This window comes from Musca autumnalis, unplaced genomic scaffold, assembly GCF_047663935.1.
Source record: "Musca autumnalis isolate F117 unplaced genomic scaffold, ASM4766393v1 scaffold_1, whole genome shotgun sequence".
NCBI lineage: Eukaryota > Metazoa > Arthropoda > Insecta > Diptera > Muscidae > Musca > Musca autumnalis.
Genome location: NW_027411644.1, coordinates 277,611,885 through 277,635,660, shown reverse-complemented (window position 1 = coordinate 277,635,660; position 23,776 = coordinate 277,611,885). Strand labels below are relative to the sequence as shown.

At 33.2% G+C, this 23,776-nt stretch overlaps 1 protein-coding gene across 10 annotated transcripts in view; it reads right to left on the bottom strand.

Moving 5' to 3' along the window:
• side (motor axon guidance molcule sidestep) overlaps positions 1-23,776 on the bottom strand; it is a 704,399-nt gene that overhangs the window by 11,836 nt on the left and 668,787 nt on the right. For 6 of the 10 annotated variants that reach the window (XM_073961261.1, XM_073961266.1, XM_073961262.1 and 3 more), the window contains exons 17-18: positions 22,526-22,734; positions 16,679-16,975 (exon numbers count right to left, since the gene is read on the bottom strand). In XM_073961261.1, the coding sequence (XP_073817362.1) occupies positions 16,704-16,975; positions 22,526-22,734 (481 nt within the window). In that variant the 3' untranslated portion in view covers positions 16,679-16,703. The remainder of the gene's footprint in view (positions 1-16,678; positions 16,976-22,525; positions 22,735-23,776) is intronic. The other 4 variants (XM_073961267.1, XM_073961269.1, XM_073961268.1 and 1 more) reach the window with 1 other exon arrangement.

The following is a 23,776-nucleotide window of genomic DNA, read 5'->3' as shown; positions in this document are numbered from 1 at the left end:
GCATGTGGTGCTTGAAATGAGTTTAAAAAATTCTTTAAAAAATCCACGCATGTGGTGCTTGAAATGAGTTTAAAAAATTCTTTAAAAAATCCACGCATGTGGTGCTTGAAATGAGTTTAAAAAATTCTTTAAAAAATCCACGCATGTGGTGCTTGAAATGAGTTTAAAAAATTCTTTAAAAAATCCACGCATGTGGTGCTTGAAATGAGTTTAAAAAATTCTTTAAAAAATCCACGCATGTGGTGCTTGAAATGAGTTTAAAAAATTCTTTAAAAAATCCACGCATGTGGTGCTTGAAATGAGTTTAAAAAATTCTTTAAAAAATCCACGCATGTGGTGCTTGAAATGAGTTTAAAAAATTCTTTAAAAAATCCACGCATGTGGTGCTTGAAATGAGTTTAAAAAATTCTTTAAAAAATCCACGCATGTGGTGCTTGAAATGAGTTTAAAAAATTCTTTAAAAAATCCACGCATGTGGTGCTTGAAATGAGTTTAAAAAATTCTTTAAAAAATCCACGCATGTGGTGCTTGAAATGAGTTTAAAAAATTCTTTAAAAAATCCACGCATGTGGTGCTTGAAATGAGTTTAAAAAATTCTTTAAAAAATCCACGCATGTGGTGCTTGAAATGAGTTTAAAAAATTCTTTAAAAAATCCACGCATGTGGTGCTTGAAATGAGTTTAAAAAATTCTTTAAAAAATCCACGCATGTGGTGCTTGAAATGAGTTTAAAAAATTCTTTAAAAAATCCACGCATGTGGTGCTTGAAATGAGTTTAAAAAATTCTTTAAAAAATCCACGCATGTGGTGCTTGAAATGAGTTTAAAAAATTCTTTAAAAAATCCACGCATGTGGTGCTTGAAATGAGTTTAAAAAATTCTTTAAAAAATCCACGCATGTGGTGCTTGAAATGAGTTTAAAAAATTCTTTAAAAAATCCACGCATGTTGTGCTTGAAATGAGTTTAAAAAATTCTTTAAAAAATCCACGCATGTGGTGCTTGAAATGAGTTTAAAAAATTCTTTAAAAAATCCACGCATGTGGTGCTTGAAATGAGTTTAAAAAATTCTTTAAAAAATCCACGCATGTGGTGCTTGAAATGAGTTTAAAAACTTCTTTAAAAAATCCACGCATGTGGTGCTTGAAATGAGTTTAAAAACTTCTTTAAAAAATCCACGCATGTGGTGCTTGAAATGAGTTTAAAAAATTCTTTAAAAAATCCACGCATGTGGTGCTTGAAATGAGTTTAAAAAATTCTTTAAAAAATCCACGCATGTGGTGCTTGAAATGAGTTTAAAAAATTCTTTAAAAAATCCACGCATGTGGTGCTTGAAATGAGTTTAAAAAATTCTTTAAAAAATCCACGCATGTGGTGCTTGAAATGAGTTTAAAAAATTCTTTAAAAAATCCACGCATGTGGTGCTTGAAATGAGTTTAAAAAATTCTTTAAAAAATCCACGCATGTGGTGCTTGAAATGAGTTTAAAAAATTCTTTAAAAAATCCACGCATGTGGTGCTTGAAATGAGTTTAAAAAATTCTTTAAAAAATCCACGCATGTGGTGCTTGAAATGAGTTTAAAAAATTCTTTAAAAAATCCACGCATGTGGTGCTTGAAATGAGTTTAAAAAATTCTTTAAAAAATCCACGCATGTGGTGCTTGAAATGAGTTTAAAAAATTCTTTAAAAAATCCACGCATGTGGTGCTTGAAATGAGTTTAAAAAATTCTTTAAAAAATCCACGCATGTGGTGCTTGAAATGAGTTTAAAAAATTCTTTAAAAAATCCACGCATGTGGTGCTTGAAATGAGTTTAAAAAATTCTTTAAAAAATCCACGCATGTGGTGCTTGAAATGAGTTTAAAAAATTCTTTAAAAAATCCACGCATGTGGTGCTTGAAATGAGTTTAAAAAATTCTTTAAAAAATCCACGCATGTGGTGCTTGAAATGAGTTTAAAAAATTCTTTAAAAAATCCACGCATGTGGTGCTTGAAATGAGTTTAAAAAATTCTTTAAAAAATCCACGCATGTGGTGCTTGAAATGAGTTTAAAAAATTCTTTAAAAAATCCACGCATGTGGTGCTTGAAATGAGTTTAAAAAATTCTTTAAAAAATCCACGCATGTGGTGCTTGAAATGAGTTTAAAAAAATTCTTTAAAAAATCCACGCATGTGGTGCTTGAAATGAGTTTAAAAAATTCTTTAAAAAATCCACGCATGTGGTGCTTGAAATGAGTTTAAAAAATTCTTTAAAAAATCCACGCATGTGGTGCTTGAAATGAGTTTAAAAAATTCTTTAAAAAATCCACGCATGTGGTGCTTGAAATGAGTTTAAAAAATTCTTTAAAAAATCCACGCATGTGGTGCTTGAAATGAGTTTAAAAAATTCTTTAAAAAATCCACGCATGTGGTGCTTGAAATGAGTTTAAAAAATTCTTTAAAAAATCCACGCATGTGGTGCTTGAAATGAGTTTAAAAAATTCTTTAAAAAATCCACGCATGTGGTGCTTGAAATGAGTTTAAAAAATTCTTTAAAAAATCCACGCATGTGGTGCTTGAAATGAGTTTAAAAAATTCTTTAAAAAATCCACGCATGTGGTGCTTGAAATGAGTTTAAAAAATTCTTTAAAAAATCCACGCATGTGGTGCTTGAAATGAGTTTAAAAAATTCTTTAAAAAATCCACGCATGTGGTGCTTGAAATGAGTTTAAAAAATTCTTTAAAAAATCCACGCATGTGGTGCTTGAAATGAGTTTAAAAAATTCTTTAAAAAATCCACGCATGTGGTGCTTGAAATGAGTTTAAAAAATTCTTTAAAAAATCCACGCATGTGGTGCTTGAAATGAGTTTAAAAAATTCTTTAAAAAATCCACGCATGTGGTGCTTGAAATGAGTTTAAAAAATTCTTTAAAAAATCCACGCATGTGGTGCTTGAAATGAGTTTAAAAAATTCTTTAAAAAATCCACGCATGTGGTGCTTGAAATGAGTTTAAAAAATTCTTTAAAAAATCCACGCATGTGGTGCTTGAAATGAGTTTAAAAAATTCTTTAAAAAATCCACGCATGTGGTGCTTGAAATGAGTTTAAAAAATTCTTTAAAAAATCCACGCATGTGGTGCTTGAAATGAGTTTAAAAAATTCTTTAAAAAATCCACGCATGTGGTGCTTGAAATGAGTTTAAAAAATTCTTTAAAAAATCCACGCATGTGGTGCTTGAAATGAGTTTAAAAAATTCTTTAAAAAATCCACGCATGTGGTGCTTGAAATGAGTTTAAAAAATTCTTTAAAAAATCCACGCATGTGGTGCTTGAAATGAGTTTAAAAAATTCTTTAAAAAATCCACGCATGTGGTGCTTGAAATGAGTTTAAAAAATTCTTTAAAAAATCCACGCATGTGGTGCTTGAAATGAGTTTAAAAAATTCTTTAAAAAATCCACGCATGTGGTGCTTGAAATGAGTTTAAAAAATTCTTTAAAAAATCCACGCATGTGGTGCTTGAAATGAGTTTAAAAAATTCTTTAAAAAATCCACGCATGTGGTGCTTGAAATGAGTTTAAAAAATTCTTTAAAAAATCCACGCATGTGGTGCTTGAAATGAGTTTAAAAAATTCTTTAAAAAATCCACGCATGTGGTGCTTGAAATGAGTTTAAAAAATTCTTTAAAAAATCCACGCATGTGGTGCTTGAAATGAGTTTAAAAATTCTTTAAAAAATCCACGCATGTGGTGCTTGAAATGAGTTTAAAAAATTCTTTAAAAAATCCACGCATGTGGTGCTTGAAATGAGTTTAAAAAATTCTTTAAAAAATCCACGCATGTGGTGCTTGAAATGAGTTTAAAAAATTCTTTAAAAAATCCACGCATGTGGTGCTTGAAATGAGTTTAAAAAATTCTTTAAAAAATCCACGCATGTGGTGCTTGAAATGAGTTTAAAAAATTCTTTAAAAAATCCACGCATGTGGTGCTTGAAATGAGTTTAAAAAATTCTTTAAAAAATCCACGCATGTGGTGCTTGAAATGAGTTTAAAAAATTCTTTAAAAAATCCACGCATGTGGTGCTTGAAATGAGTTTAAAAAATTCTTTAAAAAATCCACGCATGTGGTGCTTGAAATGAGTTTAAAAAATTCTTTAAAAAATCCACGCATGTGGTGCTTGAAATGAGTTTAAAAAATTCTTTAAAAAATCCACGCATGTGGTGCTTGAAATGAGTTTAAAAAATTCTTTAAAAAATCCACGCATGTGGTGCTTGAAATGAGTTTAAAAAATTCTTTAAAAAATCCACGCATGTGGTGCTTGAAATGAGTTTAAAAAATTCTTTAAAAAATCCACGCATGTGGTGCTTGAAATGAGTTTAAAAAATTCTTTAAAAAATCCACGCATGTGGTGCTTGAAATGAGTTTAAAAAATTCTTTAAAAAATCCACGCATGTGGTGCTTGAAATGAGTTTAAAAAATTCTTTAAAAAATCCACGCATGTGGTGCTTGAAATGAGTTTAAAAAATTCTTTAAAAAATCCACGCATGTGGTGCTTGAAATGAGTTTAAAAAATTCTTTAAAAAATCCACGCATGTGGTGCTTGAAATGAGTTTAAAAAATTCTTTAAAAAATCCACGCATGTGGTGCTTGAAATGAGTTTAAAAAATTCTTTAAAAAATCCACGCATGTGGTGCTTGAAATGAGTTTAAAAAATTCTTTAAAAAATCCACGCATGTGGTGCTTGAAATGAGTTTAAAAAATTCTTTAAAAAATCCACGCATGTGGTGCTTGAAATGAGTTTAAAAAATTCTTTAAAAAATCCACGCATGTGGTGCTTGAAATGAGTTTAAAAAATTCTTTAAAAAATCCACGCATGTGGTGCTTGAAATGAGTTTAAAAAATTCTTTAAAAAATCCACGCATGTGGTGCTTGAAATGAGTTTAAAAAATTCTTTAAAAAATCCACGCATGTGGTGCTTGAAATGAGTTTAAAAAATTCTTTAAAAAATCCACGCATGTGGTGCTTGAAATGAGTTTAAAAAATTCTTTAAAAAATCCACGCATGTGGTGCTTGAAATGAGTTTAAAAAATTCTTTAAAAAATCCACGCATGTGGTGCTTGAAATGAGTTTAAAAAATTCTTTAAAAAATCCACGCATGTGGTGCTTGAAATGAGTTTAAAAAATTCTTTAAAAAATCCACGCATGTGGTGCTTGAAATGAGTTTAAAAAATTCTTTAAAAAATCCACGCATGTGGTGCTTGAAATGAGTTTAAAAAATTCTTTAAAAAATCCACGCATGTGGTGCTTGAAATGAGTTTAAAAAATTCTTTAAAAAATCCACGCATGTGGTGCTTGAAATGAGTTTAAAAAATTCTTTAAAAAATCCACGCATGTGGTGCTTGAAATGAGTTTAAAAAATTCTTTAAAAAATCCACGCATGTGGTGCTTGAAATGAGTTTAAAAAATTCTTTAAAAAATCCACGCATGTGGTGCTTGAAATGAGTTTAAAAAATTCTTTAAAAAATCCACGCATGTGGTGCTTGAAATGAGTTTAAAAAATTCTTTAAAAAATCCACGCATGTGGTGCTTGAAATGAGTTTAAAAAATTCTTTAAAAAATCCACGCATGTGGTGCTTGAAATGAGTTTAAAAAATTCTTTAAAAAATCCACGCATGTGGTGCTTGAAATGAGTTTAAAAAATTCTTTAAAAAATCCACGCATGTGGTGCTTGAAATGAGTTTAAAAAATTCTTTAAAAAATCCACGCATGTGGTGCTTGAAATGAGTTTAAAAAATTCTTTAAAAAATCCACGCATGTGGTGCTTGAAATGAGTTTAAAAAATTCTTTAAAAAATCCACGCATGTGGTGCTTGAAATGAGTTTAAAAAATTCTTTAAAAAATCCACGCATGTGGTGCTTGAAATGAGTTTAAAAAATTCTTTAAAAAATCCACGCATGTGGTGCTTGAAATGAGTTTAAAAAATTCTTTAAAAAATCCACGCATGTGGTGCTTGAAATGAGTTTAAAAAATTCTTTAAAAAATCCACGCATGTGGTGCTTGAAATGAGTTTAAAAAATTCTTTAAAAAATCCACGCATGTGGTGCTTGAAATGACTTTAAAAAAGATCTTTAAAATCCACGCATGTCGTGCATAAATGACTTCGAAAAATTCTTTTAAAAATCCATTGCATGTGGTGCTTGAAATGACTTTGAAAAATCCATCCGCTGTCTTCAACCCCAATATTTTAATATTGAGTTGGTCATCCATCCACTGTCTGAATATAGTTTCAATAAAAATGCAATAATTCTTCATACCATACACATTTAACGAATACTTCGTCACATTTCAACTATATAAAATACAATGTAATAGTTACTCCCTTTCTTTATCTAATTCCCCTTTCCTTGGCTGGTATCTTTACAATTATTCATCACTCCTTTGATGCTACACATCAAGAGTCTTAATTAACCAATCTTAGAATTCTAATAATGAAAAGGGGGGATTTAACTTGAAACATTACCAAGAATTGGATTTACCAGAAAGTTGAAGAAGGCGAAGAAGAAGCAGTAGCAGAATATTTATCAAAATCAACAACAAAAGTCTTATAAAACGATTTATCATCTTTTCACATTTAATTACACAAAACTTACTTAAGTTTCGACAAGGTTTAACATTTCATTGTGGTTTGTGACTGTGGCCCCGATTTAGTAGTAAAGTGCTGTCATCCTTTCCCCACTCTGAACCGAATTCCCTGAAGGCAATTGTGCGAAATGCTTTACAGGGTAGACTGTGGTGGAGTATTGCTATGATGACTGTTGTTAATTAAAAATTCATATAACGCCTTCATATTAATTATCGAAAACGTCTTCTGAATAATTGAAAAATATTTTCTTCACAGTTTTAGTTACGGATGAAAGGATGTTGTTTGAGGGAAAGAAAAAAATGTGGAAAAAACTTTAGAAATAGCTATGGGCAATTTTAACGGCTTGTCTTTGTTTGAATAAAATTTAAAACTTTAAATAGTTGCCAAATTAAATATGTGATGAATTTGGTAACAGTTGCAGATGTATCCTTTCAGACTTTGAAGAATGTTTGCGTAATAATTTTTGTTTTTTTTTCGTTTCAAGCAAACTGTATTGTCTACCGTGTTTGTCTTTGTTGCATTATAAAGTGGCCCTCTTGCCGGCTATTCATCGCCCGGAATGTCGTTGTTGTTTTGAGTTTTTATTTATTCTGCAAAGAATGCCAAACTGGAAATGTATACTTTAACACTACTTGAGGATATGTGTTAGTGTGTTTCCGTAGGGGACACTTATATACTTGAAAACCCGTACACACAGTAACAGTAGCAACAATGAAGAAAGCAACAATTACAGCCACACAAGGGTTGGTGACAACTTATGGTGAGTGGGATTTTTACAGTACTACACGAATTAAGTATTGGGTATTTTTGGTTCCCTGGAGCTGCAAGTGACCCTCAAAAATTCTTTAAAAAATCCACACATGTGGTCGTAGAAATGAGCCTCAAAAAATCCTTACAAAATCCACACACATGTGGTCGTAGAAATGAGTTTCAAAAATCTTTAAAAAATCCACGCATGTGGTCGTACAAATGAGCTCCAAAAAGTCTTTAAAAAATCCACTTATATGTGGCTTGAAATGAGCCTCAAAATTTTTTTAAAAATCCACGAATGTGGTGTTTGAAATGATCCTCAAAAAGTCTTTAAAAAAATCCACGCATGTGTTGCTTGAAATGAGCCTCAAAAAATCTTTAAAAATCCACGAATGTGATGTTTGAAATTAGCCTCAAAAAGTCATTAAAAAATCCATGCTTGTGTTGCTTGAAATGAGCCTCAAAAAATCTTTAAAAATCCACGAATGTGGTGTTTGAATTGAAATTCTTTAAAAAATCCACGCATGTGGTACTTGAAATGACTTTCAAATTTTTTTTACAGAATCCCCGCATCTGTTGCTTTAAATTACTTTTAAAATTTTTTTTACAGAATCCCCGCATCTTTTGCCTTAAATTACTTTCAAATATTCTTTAAAAAATCCACGCATGTGGCTGTAAAAAAGTGCTTCAAAAATGTTTAAAAAATCTACGCATGTGGTCTTAGAAATGAGCATCAAAAATCTTTAAAAAATCCACGCATGTGGTCGTAGAATGAGCCTCAAAAATTCTATAAAAAATTTACACATGTGGTCATAGAAATGAGCCTCAAAAGTTGTTTAAAAAATCAACTCATGTGGTTATAGAAACGAGCCTCAAAAATTCTTTAAAAAATCCACGCATGTGGTCGTAGTACTCGTAATGAGCCTCAAAAATCCCCGCATGTTGTCTTAGAAATTAGCCTCAAAAATTATTTAAAAAATCCACGTATGTGGTTGTAGATATATGCCTCAGAAATTCTTTTTAAAAATCCACGTATGTGGTCTTAGATATGAGCCTCAAAAATTCTTTAAAAAATCTACGGATGTGGTTGTAGAAATGAGCCTCAAAAATTCTTTAAAAAATCCACGCATGTGGTTGTAGAAATGAGCCTCAAAAATTCTTTAAAAAATCCACGCATGTGGTTGTAGAAATGAGCCTCAAAATTTTTTAAAATGACTTCCAAAAATTCTTTAAAAAATCCCCGCATGTATTGCTTGAAATGACTTTCAAAAATTCTTTAAGAAATCCACGCATGTGGTTGTAGAAAAGAGCCTCAAAAATTCTTAAAAAATCCACGCACGTGGTACTTGAAATGACTTTCAAAAATTCTTTAAAAAATCCACATGCGTGGCTGTAGAAATGGGCTTCAAAATTTTTTAAAAAATCCACGCATGTGGTCTTGGAATTTAGCCTCAAAATTTTTTTAAAAAGTCCCCGCATGTGTTGCTTGAAATGACTTTCAAAAATTCTTTAAAAAATTCACGCATGTGGTTGTAGAAATGAGCCTCAAAATTTTTTAAAAAAATCCACGCATGTGGTACTTGAAATTACTTTCAAAAATTTTTTAAAAAATCCACGCATGTGTTGCTTGAAATGACTTTCAAAAATTTTTTAAAAAATCCCCACATGTGTTGCTTGAAATGACTTTCAAAAATTCTTTAAAAAATTCACGCATGTGGTTGTAGAAATGAACCTCAAAATTTTTTAAAAAAATCCACGCATGTGGTACTTGAAATTACTTTTAAAAATTCTTTAAAAAATCCACGCATGTGTTGCTTGAAATGACTTTCAAAAATTTTTTAAAAAATCCCCGCATGTGTTGCTTGAAATGACTTTCAAAAATTCTTTAAGAAATCCACGCATGTGGTTGTAGAAAAGAGCCTCAAAAATTCTTAAAAAATCCACGCACGTGGTACTTGAAATGACTTTCAAAAATTCTTTAAAAAATCCACATGCGTGGCTGTAGAAATGGGCTTCAAAAATTTTTAAAAAATCCACGCATGTGGTCATGGAATTTAGCCTCAAAATTTTTTTAAAAAATCCACGCATGTGGTTTTAGAAAAGTGCATCAAAATTTCTTTAAAAAATTCACGTGGAAATAACCCTAAAAAATTCTTTAAAAAGTCCATGCAAAATTCTTAAAAAAAAATCTACGGATGTAGCCGTTGAAGTGTCCCTCAAAAATGTTTATAAAATTTACGGATTGAAGCGGCGACAAATTACTTTCAAGAATTCTTTAAAAATCCACGCATGTGGGGATGCAAATGACTTTCAAGAATTCTTTAAAAAACACGCCTGCTGATCTTGAATGTCTTTGAAAAATCTTTAAACGATTCCACGCTTGTAGGGGCGCAAATGGCCCAAAAAATTCTTTAAGAAATGTTTTATAAAATGTTTAAAAATAATCCGCGCTTGTGGTCGTGCAAATTATCCTGATTGTCCCTAGTATCCTTTTTTTTAATTCTCTTTACAAAAACGACATCACTCATATTATGTTTCCATTGTCAAGTTGACAATTAATTATCTACACTTCAAACTACTGCAGATAGTGCGTAGTAATAGTAGTCGTGTAACTCTCTCCTCAGGAGTAATATAAAACGCAACTTTGTTTTATACCAAATTACAACACAAACTATTCCAGATAAACTTAGTTTCAGCCAGCTAACGTCTGACCATCCATCCATCCTTCAGCACAAAGCACTACAAAATCAAAATAATCAAGCATTTACGGGATATTCTCAAGGTAGGTAGGGTAGTATATGGTAGGGTAGGTAGTGGGTCTATGTGTTTTTGGGATTTAACTAAAAACACAAACCATCCGACAATGATGCCTTAGGTGTTCACTATTTTGTCGTAAAGAATATTAACATGTTCATCAAATGACACCTTCATCGGGACGACAACAATACAAACACAATTTTTATGTTCAATGTTGTAGAACATCAACAGTGGTGTTGTTGGTGAACACAACGTATGTATGTTTTATGTGTGTGTGTTATTCACACATACACACATATTGAGAGTTTCATATGGATTCATAAAAGTTAAAAGCATTTTGCAATTATGGCCAATTAAAGCCACAAGAGTACTTTGTGGCAACATTACTAACAAAAACAAAAAGAAAAACTTAACATTTAACAAGCTCTGGCTTGACAAAAGAGTGTTCTCAGAAACTGTATACAACATTACTAGCATCGGTAGTAAGTAGACACTGTGGTTAATTGTAATAAGGATAAAAGCAAAGATATTGTTATACTATCAGCCTTATTGCTTCAGAGGATCAGAAATGTGACATAGTTCTAGCTGGTAGGTTAACACTATACCTCCAGAAGGGAATAACTGATTTGATCAAAACTTCGTACATCGTAATATATCCACAAGACATAGATTTGGTTAGAGGATCGTTTTGGAATTGTTACGGATTAAAAATTTGAGGCATTAAGTTAGGGGCCCAGACCACGAGAAGGAGTTATATTTAATGGTTGGTAGAGGTTTCCTTAATAAAAACTTCGACTTTATTTTCTTTAATGCTTCATGCTACATTAACCTGTATTTGATTTTAGTTAAGTTTGAGCTTCCGTTTTAAGTTCTAAATTGTCTTATATAAAATAAGAATGTTCTGCACTTATTCGAATAGCTCACAGGGTGTTTTCGAATGTTTCATGTTGGGATTTTTAAAATGTCTCTAAATAAAATGTCAAAGACATTCTTTTGACTTGAAACATTGTACAAATTAATATGTATGCAATAGAAAACAATAAAATCAAAAACCTACATCAAGGCCGATGTGAACAAAAACAACCACCAATATAATTAAGGATAAAATCTGCATAGCTATCCTTTAAGTCAGTACATAAAGAAGAAATCAAACACAGAAGCAAATGGATGGAAATGAAAAATAATGTGGACATAATGATAACATAAAATTTTTTGCTAGGAAAAGCCAATAGTTCCTGAGATATGGGCCCTGAAATGTGCCAATATTTAGGGGTATTTCTTCATAGACCTCTTGCATCAAGTGTTCAGTAGTCCTGTTACGAGGGCTGCACGATTACCATCTGGCCTAAAATGAAAACGCAAAATTTTACCATCAAAAATAGTTTTGTTGTTTTCTAAAGATTGATTTATGCACTTGTTGTTCAAGCTCTTTTTCCACTCTGATTGGAACACCTCCAAAACATGGTTTTTGAACGCTTCAACAGCATATTCTGGCGCCGAAAATCGTTGACTACGAATTTTTTTCTTGATATGCTGGAACCAGATGAAGTCATTGAATTGAATTCCACGTTTTGTCCGGTCAAACAGGTGCAGCGCAGTGGGAAAAAATACCGACATAGCGTGCAGAAAATCAAAAAATGGACTTCAAAACTTTAGTACAGTATTAAACTAGAGGGTTGACTATACTTAACGGCGTATACAATAACTAGTCGGAACGGAATAACGGTACATTGAACATAGATGTTTTTTACAGTGTTCTCGATGATGTTTTTGAGCTGTAAAATTGCTATAGACATGTGCTGTTTGTGAACATATTATTTTCGAATCTTTTGTATTTTTGGTTTATCGTAAAGGTATTTAACTAAATTAAACAGTTTTATGAGCCGAAAGTTATGTTAATTCTGATGTTACGGGTTAATTACATATAATGAAACATCTTATTCAACTTCTTCAATTAAAAAAGGGATAAAGTACAAAATCGGATCAGATTGGATCAAGATTTATTATTTTTTTTATATATATTTTTCTTCGACTTTTGCGATTTTTGACTTTGTGCAATTTTTAAGGAAATATGTCAATTTAGCACAGGATGCTTTTTAAAGTTTAATTCAAATAAAACAAGTAAGAAAGTGTCAATCAGCTGTGCTGACAGAGATATACCCTCAGCCATTGACCCCCCCCCCAAAAACAAAGTCAAACACTATAATTATGCCGTATATAAAATATATTGATTTTGTATCACGAGTTTGCTTTAAAATCTGTATGTAACGTAATGTGGGGCATCATTGACATATACCAAACATTTTTAGTAACCAAATTTCTTCATAAAGGATCCAAATATTAAATTACATTAAACTAAGTTTGGAATAAAATTTTGAAAAAGTTTTAGAATTATCTTGCACGATAGCTATTTGAGTATGTACTGGCAGGGTTTTGGAGCTTGGACCGTTATCTCAGAAAGTATTGAGGTATTCCGGTAAAAGATTATACCGTTTTAAATAAGGGCGCTACTGAAAAAAGAATCTAAGCGTGCAAGAGGAGCTCTTAAACTTCATTTATTTTTGGATTTTGTGTGGGAGGTACCCGAAGGATTGGACCGATATAGTCCATATTCCAACCTAATACATGACTGGCTGAATTAATATGATGTGCAAAGTGTGCATCAATAACTCCCTGCAAGAATTATCTTGAGGATTTGCCATTTTGGGTGTCGCCGTCATGGTTTCTTGGAACATTTTGCCCAATATCTCAGGAAGCATGGACTTGTGCAAAAAAAAAATTGTTCGAAACGATCCGAGAGGAGCTGTTAAACTTCAGTTTATCCGAATTTGTGTGGGAGGTACCCGAAGGAGTGGAACAGTGTATTCCATATTCGAACCCTATATATATTTGGAAGGAATAATACGATGTGCAAAGCTTGGACCAAATCGATTGCATTTTATATCACACCATTTTACAGACAAATTTTGAACTTTTGTGGGGGAGGTACCCGAAGGAGTGGAACGATACGATACCCAAAATTCGGTTCGAATCGGTTGATCCGTTCGAGAGTTATCGTGCGCACCAGCCAGGCAGACAGACAGACAGACGGACGGACATGGCTAAATCGACTCCAAATTCTCTGAAACGAATTTCGTCCAAACATACTTGGGGTCTAAAACCGTTATTTCGATGAGGCACATTTTTGGCCGTATCAAAGTGTACAAACCCTTTTAGCCTAATGGCTGAGGGTATAATGACGATTCTGGAAATTTGTTTGATATAAAATCTCTGATATCAGTTGGAATTTATGGCAGCATAGCAGATAAGAAAATAAAAATTGAAAATGTCCGTCCTGCGGTTCCTAGGAAATGGGGGGAACTACGAAAATGAAAGAAGTAAAGGGCCTCCAAACAAAGTGCTAAATAAAAGTTGTTATTACTTAAAAGAGCATGCTGTGTTGATTTTGAACTCTTATTATTCCCTACACCACAAATTATGTGTATTCAAACCAGATTTCACCCGTTCCGGTTCGATGATGTGACTGAAGCTTTAAAATACCGAAAATCGGGCGATGCCGTTCTATATATATAACGTGAACCTGTACCAATAATTCTCTGTCGGAATGCTTTATACTCCCAACGAAGACTAAATGTCAAATCTCAACAATTTAATTTGGAAAATGTGGCTAAAACCTTCAAAATTACCAAAATCGGCCGGTACCGTTCTATGAGGGCTACGTCAAAACGTGGACCTGCACCGATAATTCTATGTGGGAATGTTTTATACTCCCAACGAAGACTAAATGCCAAATTTAGCCATTTTGCTTGGGTAATATGCCAGAAATCTTCAAAATACCGAAAATCGTGGAGGTACTTTTCTATCGGAGCTGATCTGTATTTTTCCCACTGTGCGCTGGTTTGAATCGATGTGTGAGAACTCGCATTGGCATGATGCAAAATGATTAGTGTTTCCTTGTTTGTTTTTCGAATTTCTCAGGGGACTTCAGGCCAACAAATTGCAGTGTACCACTCAGAATTAACCGTCCTACGTTTCTTGTTTTCCAACAGAGGGCGTCAATCCAAAATGCGTTGTGCTAATAGGTCTGTTCGATAACAAAAACGTTTGTACAAACGTTTAAAAAAGGTTATTCTATAACAAACTTGTTCAATCAAAGAGATATGAGAACTAATTGCAAGTACTTACAAATACTTTTTACTTGCGAAGTTTTCGAACAAGCCCAATGTGTTAATTTGTGTTGAATAAAGTTGGCACATTGTCATGTCCTAGGTTTGTGTCTAAGAAACCTAATAAATCTCCCTGTCACGTGGTGACAAAAAGTGTAAAAATGTATATATTGACATTGAAATTGTACATTGGGTATAGTTGTGTGTCTAAGTTATTGAACTGCCCTGTTACAAGGTAACGACAATATCAGCTAATAAACGAACTATTTTAATTCGATATGGTCTAACGCTTAAACGGTCACAATTTCTAATATTGTCAAAGTTCGAAGATAGACTATATCGGAAAACTCCTTCCGGTACATCGTCGTCAAAGATGTTCTCATAGCCTCATATCTAATTTATAGTAGACCGTAGCTAAGATCTAAGGTAGACTTTTCGATCTTTCAAACTTGACAAATCGGTAAAAAAATACGATTTCCAATTTTTCCCCACCATCTAAAGTCGACTAACATCGGCTTCGTGACCAAGTTAGGGTCTTTTTTCATAATTATTGTTGACGGTCCAAAAAGTGCTTTATGAAAAACCATTAAATTGTCCGTCTTAATTTGTGTTGATTAAATTATCCACTTACAGTTTATATCTTGCGTTTGGTAATACAAATTATCAATGTTAGGTTTGTGTCTAAGAGAGGAATTGAATCACCCTGTTACATGGTGACAATGAATGAATAAAGTGGTGAGTAGAATATCTTCACTTGTGTTGAATATATTATCCACATGCATATAGTATCTTGGGTATGGTAAACCCACGATCAAGTTATTGTTTGTGTCTAAGATAATTACTGAACTGCCCTGTTCCAAAATAAAAACACTATCAGTCAATCCACAAACTATTTCAAAGAAATTTTGCTCGAATGCCCATATGCTACCTACTAAAGATATTTTTTCTTCGGTTAGGTATATATATATATATAAAATGAGAAAGAATTAGAATTTCCTAATAAAATTAAAATTGGCCGGAAAAACAGTGTTCAGTTTCTGAAGAAAAAATAACCTTAGTGAGAGAACGTTCTTCTGAAAACCAGTACCTAATAAATAACAATTTTTGTAAAAATATTGATGTAATACGAAGCATTATTGGCTTTTGCATCGGATGATTTTAGAAGTAGCTACCCAGCAAAAAAAGTCCTCCCAAAATCATGGGTTTTGTAAGGGATTTTTGGCAGCCGTAACTACTTCTTCCCCATTATTTTTACAAGGGCATGTCGCACTCAGTTTGTAGTAATTTTATGACCACTAAAATAACTAGTTACTCCGTGGCCACTAGAAGTTTAAAAGTATGTTGAAAAAAATTCTATTTTTAGAACAGTTGATGTGGAGAATTTGTTTTTAATTTCAACACACTTCTTACTTTCATTTTACTTTATTTTATTTCGCTCGCTGTGCGAGTTGAACACACGAACCCTCTGATTTTTAGCCAAAGACACTACATACTATGCCACGCACACGAACATTAAGGGTTGCTTAAGAACTTAAATGTGCAGTGCACATGTGCAATACGAACTGTTATTTTTTAATTAAAAAAACTCGCGTGCCGACAGTGAGCGTTGAACACACAACCCTAGGAATTATAATCGGACACACACTCACTGTGCCACCGTCCTCATTACTTAGTGAGGAGTAAAGTAAGTAGGTTTGCCTTGTAATTTTTTTAAGAAGTATCCCATTACCTTTCAGATTACTTGTAATGGGAAAAGAAGCTTGTTTACATTACTTTGTAATGGGTTACGTAATGACTACTGGATCCGAATTTTTGCTGGGTAGGGACTTAAAACCTTGAATTTTTAATAAATCCCGATAACTTGACAAAACTCCCAACGTACATAAGTCAAAAAAATACATTAAAGTGGCTGTACCTCCCTAAATTGATATGGGAGTTATGACATGGCACCTGGCATGATACCCCGTGGCTTGAATCGTATGTTTTCTAGGTGGAAATGTTATAAAGAACAAAAATATACAAATCGGAGCTGTTGACTCTAATTATTGGAAAATTTTACTTATTGTAGGCTCTCACACATACATATAAACAAGAAAACACATTCACACTTAGATATAGCCATAAAAATAACAAGACAGGTAATGAGGAAACAAACAAATCGACAAACCAAAAATAAATATATATCAGGCAACAACCTATACTATTTGAAGTTAAGACACAAACACTCTTACAATTTGATTACAAAATCAAAAAATAATAGAAATGAAAATTGAGAGAAAATGTGTTAATGATATTTTAGGAAATTTTAATAAAATTAATAGAATTAATTTAAAGTATGAAACTTTAGCGGTTAATAAAAAATAATTTTCATAAAATCGTTTTATGCATTTACAATTTCGTTTTTTCTCTTTTTGTCACTAAACATCACTGCCATTAATCCAAAGTTTAACGCCTCCATTACCCGTACGAACGGGCAAATATCTTTTTGACCAAGCAGCAGCATTTAAAGCATTCAACGTTGCATTATCCGCTGTTATTTTCTGGCAATTCATGCTGGTAGCAGTAGTAGTAGTAGCGGCACTGGTGGTGCTGTTACCAGTCGACGTAACATTGGGATAAGGATACAAAGCATACCAATTTGCAGATGAAGAAGTAGAATGGCAATCGAGCAAGGGCAATAGTACATCGCCTAATAGGAAGGGGGAAATTTTTGTAAATTTAATTTCAAATTTTCGTCACAAAAAATCTAAAGTTTTTGATTTAAATTTAGCAATTAGAAATTAGAAGGGTGAAGTTCATAGTTACAGAGAAGGAGCAACAGGTGAAGAGAGAAATTAGTTTTTAGTTAGCCATGTTAGCCAGAGAAGGAAATTTTAGATTGCTACACACAAGTTTAGGGTATTTATTAAGACTTGGCATTTTCATTAAATTTGGTGGGGGTTAAATGTCTCATTTACATATGATGAAGTGGAGTCTACATTTACAACTACTTCTATTAGCTACTATCGTTAATTATGGTGGATTGTTTGTTGGTTTTCTGAGAGAAAGAGAGTGTCGTCTACTATTTATTTATATTTTTTGTTGGAAGGGGTTATTGTGAAAAGTAAGTTTTGTGAGTTTGATGTTAATTTATATAATTATTTGGGTTAATGATTTTTTTATATATAATTTTAGTAGCTTTTATGAGATAATATTTTTAGAGAGATATCTAACAATGAAGCAGTTTAAAAATAACAATTTTAAAACAAGTGAGATGTTTGTTATTTAATTATAAATCTGAAGCTATACTATATCGGACAGCTCCTTTCGGTATCTCCCTCACAAAAGTTTAGAATGCAGTTTAAGGGTTGTTCGAGGATAGTTTTGAATTTTTCATGTAATGTAGTTTTTGTGATTTTCATTATAAGGATATATTTCTTCCCGAGCAAGTGTATGCTTCCTGACATAATAACTGAATAGCGTTACAAATTCCTACGGTTAGCAACTAAAATGCGACCTTCCATGTTAACTAAAATTGGATTCTTGATTCTTGATGAATATTGTTGACAACGGAGTGCGTTAATCCAAAACATGTTCTCTTGAAAACATCTGCTTTGTCTGTCTTAACTTAGATTTCATGACTGATTTAGGGCATTTTGGAGAAATACTCATTAATATCTAAGAAATGAATCGCCCTGTCACATGGTGACATCATTAGGAATAAAGTGAAAGGAAGATCTTCATAGTAACACTGATTATATAGTTATTGTTTGTGTCCATGTTATTTACTGAACTGCCCCGTTACAGGGTGACAACACTATTTGTCATTCCTACTTACTTACTTAGCTGGCCCATTACAGAACATTTGTTCCATAGACCGAACTAAGAAGAGAATTGGAGATCTCTCTGTTTAGTGCTTCGCGTTTTGGAATACCGCGCCTTGTCATCTCGTCATCCACTTGTTTGAGCCATCTATTCTTTGGCCTGCCAATTCTGCGTGCACCGCCATGTGGCTCGAATTTATACGCCCTTTTAGCGGGTTCATCATCGCTCATTCTTATTATATGGCCTAGCCAACGCAATCGCTGCATCTCGATACGTTTAACTATATTGATGTCGTTGTATAGCAGATACAGCTCGTGGTTCATACGACGTCGATATTCACCGTCAACGCAGATCGGTCCGTAGATCTTTAGAATAATTTTTCTCTCAAACACGCCAAGCACTGCCTTATCCGCTTGCGCAAGTACCCAGGCTTCAGAACCATACATTAGCACGGGTAGTATCAGTGTTTTGTAAAGCGTTATTTTTGTTTGACGAGTTGTGGCTTTGTTTTTAAAGTGCTTACTTAAGCCAAAGTAGCATTGGCCAATACAATTCTTCCTTTTATTTCACAACTGATGTCGTTTGTTGTGTTTACGGCGGTGCCGAGGTATACGAAGCCTTTTACTACCTCAAACTTTTAGCAACCAACTTCAACAGTTGGTCCGATCTCAATGGACGCATTGCGCGTCGACACCATCAGCTTGGTCTTCTCGCCGTTTACCGCCAGACCCACTTTAGCAGATTCTCCTTCGTCCGATGATGTCTATATCATCAGCATAAGCAAGTAACATGTGGCTATTGGTGTAGATTGTGCCACTTCTTTTGACGTTTGCCTCTCGTATAACCTTTTCTAGCAGGATGTTGAAAAGATCTCCTTGCCTGAAATCTCTTTTGGTACAAAACTCTTCGGAGAGGTTCTTTCCTATTTTAACTGAAGATCTTGTGTCAGTAAAAGTCATTTTACAAAGCCGAATTAGCTTTGCGGGTGGACTTGCCAGGTCTAAAGCCGCATTGATATGGTCCAATTATTTCGTTGACCATGGGCTTTCGTCTGAGTACACTATCTGTATCAGTTACCAGATTACCTTGCTGGTCTCTACAGGAGGATGTGCCAGAACCAAAGCCATCAGTTTGATGTTTCACTCTTTGCTAGAATTTTCGGACTTCATTCTGTCTCCTGTACATCTCGATTTGTTTACACTCCCGCTTTTCCATCTCTCTCTTTTTCCTGCGGAAAAGACGTATCTCCTCTCTCCTTTTCTCCCGATACCTCTCTCGTGTGCTACGCGTTGCTACTGATTGTAAAGTAGCCCTACATGCCGCATTTTTCTCTTCGGTAGCAGCACAACACTCCTGGTCATACCATGGATTCCTTGATGGAGGTCTGTCATTCCACGAAGTATTTTAATTGGATTTTGCTCCAATGCCCCTATACTACCTACTGGTTATATTTCTTAAGAAATATTTGTACGGTCACAAGCTCTATCATTGTCAAAGTTCGAATATAGACAATATCGGACAACCACTTCCCGTGCCTCGTCGTGAAAGAATACATGTATTAATATGTTCAGCAACTTCAAGATAGTATGTATGTGATTTTATTTACCTCGGACTTAGGGACTCGAATTTGAAGAAACGGTCGACTTTTCGATATTTCGATTTCGATAAATTATTTAAAATCCAACTTATTTTCCGCCCACTTTAGTCATTTAAAATCGGATTCGCGATCGATATAGGGTATTTTTGATAAAGGAAATTGCCAACAGATGCAGTCAAACCAAAACATATTCTATGATTGGAGTTGTACATTGGGTGTGGCAAAAACACCGTTTGTCGAATTATTGTTTGTGTCTAAGGTTTTCAGTCCCAGAACTGTCATGTCCTGGGTAACAAAACTATCAACTATCCACGAATTATTTTAATGGGATTTTGCTATAATGTCCATATGCCACATGCTGCTGATATTCCCTAGGAAATGCTTATACGATCACAATTTATATCATTGTCAAATCGGACAACTTCTTACGGTACTTCGTCTTAAGAGATGATGCCGTGGCTTCATATCAATACATATGTGCAGTAACTTTTTTAATATGATGATATTTTTCGGTTTAAGGTCAGTAAAAAGCGTTGTTTATTTTTGATGATTTTCTTTATTTATTCCGATATTTTGATTGACATCGTCAATCATCTTCAGGGAAATTTGTTGAGAAAAGCTGTTGGTTTCTTTCACCGTTTGTGCTAAACTTGGAAGTAGTATGCCGTTTTAGCTAAGCTCTAAAGGTCGATCTTTCGAATTTGATCCTCGATTGGTAAAAATCGATTTTCAATTTATTAGCCATCATCTAAAGCCGAATAAAATCGACTTAGGGCCTTTTTAATAAATATTGTTGTCAATGTTAATCCAAAAAGTGTTTCATGAAAAACCCTTAATTTGTTCGTCTTAATTTGTGTTGAATAAATTATCCACGTACAGTGCGGTAATACCAATTGCCACCATTTGGTTTAGGTCTAAGATAGCCACTGAATATATAGGGACACCTTTAGAAATTGAGTGGTAGGTAACACCGATTACTTAGTTATTGTTTGTGTCTAAAATAATTACTGAACGGCCCTGTTACGGGTAGTCGTGTCATGGACCATTTTAATGGGATTTTGTATGAATACTTGTACACATCCTACTGATGATATTCCCAAAGAAATGTTCATACGACCACACTTTCTATCATTGCCAAATTCTCATTTTTTTAAGTTTTCTTTAAGCATGGAATTCGGACAGTGAGATCGTTGTTGCGGAAAATAATCCTGCAGATTTTGTGAACCTAAAAATATGGTACTTCCTTTTAATAAATAGACCCTAAAGACGAGTCGAAAGGAAAACTAAAATTAAGTTTTTAAAGAAAAGTTGAAGTGCAGGAAAAATCCCTTGGAGAATTATTCCATATTTGAAATGGGAAATTCAGTACAATTTGAAAGATTTAAGTTTGTTTAGATGAATTGCCCTTAATTTAAAATTTCTAATTGTAACGTAAATTTTTATTAAGCAATAACTTTATTTGATTTAGTTTTACAACAAAATTCTGAATGCAATTTCCACAGTCATGCAGTTGTTGCTTAGACTCATTGTTTTTGTTGTACTTTCTTTCGTGTCTGTTTGCAAGGTGGCGTCATTGTAACTCTTTGAATTCTCTTGTATTTGTCACCATCTCGCTCATGTATGCATGTGTTGTTGTTCGCTTGATGCGAGTTGTGTGTTTGTTGAACGATTGAAATGTTGGTAGTCGAGAAGCTACCAGATCTTCCGGCTAGAAACAACGGTAACGAGAAGCGATTGGGCATAAATACTAGAGAATTGTGAGACAGTCAGTCAGTTTTAAATCTACTGGAACCGTCATTTAAATAAGAAGTAAGGGAAAGCTGTCTGCTTATTAGAGTTAAGCTGTGTGCTTAGTAAATAAAGTCGTTAACGAATAGTAAAGAAGTAAATTCAATAAAGCATTGCAATCTGAAACGAACCGTCGATTTATTTTATTCGTATCGGGGAAGCAAACAACGTCTACACGGAATTTAGTTAAAACTAATTTAGTAGCAATATAATAAGAAGCAATATTGACTTTTGTGTGACATTTCTTTGCAGCGCCTTAGGCATAATGAAAGCTTTAAATTTTTATTAACTCTCGATGGGAATATTAATATAAATGGTTTGCAATTTTGTTTCAAAAATTGAGAGAGGTTTACTAAAATGGATCATGTCATAAAAAGGAGCGGGTTTGGACTAGTTTTGAGGAGGAATGCATAAATGTTTCTGAGGAGGATAAATAAACAAGCACTATGGGAACGAAGAACTATGATCTTCAAGAAGACCTGAGATATTATTTTCTGATAAAGTGAGTGGTGTGAGATGACGTACATATCTCATCTTACTTGGCCCCCTTTAATACCTCTTTAATGCTTAAACATATCATTTAAAATATAACAAAACGCTTCAAAATAACTAATAATTTTGAAAATATATTATTCTATAAGAATAAAACATATTTACACACACAAATACACGCACATACTCGTTTGTACACATGAGAAATTATATGCAAGACAATCACACGCTTAAAAATAAATATAAAATAAAATTATATTTACAAAAAACAAACATAAATTAGAAATTATTTAAATGCTTTAAAATAAATTCAAATAAAATGATTTCACATAAAAAGCAATTAGCTTGAATAATTTTTATTTCATATTGTTATGCCAAAAAATAGGGTTTCATTAATTTAAATAATATTAAAATATAATAATTTCTACTAATGCTAACTACTTTCAATATTCTACTATATCAACTACAAATACATATATGTGCTTGCATTAAATTTAAAAACAGCAAAGCTTTTTAACTATGGCTACAATTTTTTCAATATAGAATTTGGTATCCTACCGTTTAGACTGGGCTGGGCATATTGTATGAAACCTTCAGATATATAATGATGTTGACTACTCGCTGTACTTGTACTACAGCGTGGCATCATATTTATGGGAGCAATGCGTGCACGTATCTCAGCCGATCGCGCCGTGCCCATAGCAGCTTCTTCGTCGTTCAATTCTTCTTCCTCAATGTACATGGAAGGGACATCGTTGCGGGCGGGTCTGAAAGGAAAACAATAAAAAAATATTATTAATTTAAAAAAATTAAAAACTAACAAACTTCTCAGACCAAAGGGGATTTTTCTCATATTATAAGAGCAGAGGCTGAAAGGTGTTTACAATTTATTACGATACGATTTATGTGGAAGTTTATAATAATTTCTTTTAGGGGCAATTAAATTTTCAATGGTTCAGTGCCCTCTTAACTAGTCATGGATAGGTTAGTAGGGAATACATGGACATTCGTGCAATATCATATTTACATAGTTCCTGCAATGACACCTTCATAGGCTTCCGTATCCTAACTCACTAACAGGGTGATTCAGTTGTTATTTTATAAACAACCCCTAACTAGGCGTTTACACAAAGACAGTATTGGCAAGACAATAGCAAAGTTACAAACCATTTTCACCAATACATTCATACTATTCTCTATACATATTTAAAAATTTATAAATGTATTTGTGAAAAAGGTTTGTATTTTTGCTATTGTCTTGCCAATACTGGCATTTGTAAACGCAGGGTAAGGTCGCCAATCATTATTCCCCATATCCATGTTACAAACCATGATTACATGTTCACCACAGAAAATTATAAAATTTGTCACCGGATGGCGCCATACTCGCTACGCTAACATTCTCTATGGTTTGAATTATATTTATCGCAACTGCTGGATTGCAGTTTTTTTAAGATTTTTTTTAATTATTGGATTTTTTATCCCCTCAGCAAGCCCCAATGTTATTGGTACAAAGAGAACGATTCCTGGAATAATTAACGAAGTCCGTAGTGAAAAACTTTTATCATATACATATATTATTAGAGATTTTTTCCTTACCTCTATGACAATAGCAATTATATCTTTTCACACCTTAAGTGTCAAAGGAAACCAAACAAAGAATTTAACAATTCCATAAAATGGAAATGAGGGCGAAATTTTCTTGATGTAGTTTTTTAAGATTTCTTTTTAATCCTTTAGCCCCTCAACAAGCCCCAATGTTATTGGACAAAGAGAAAGTTTTCACAAATTTCCTTGAATAAATAACGA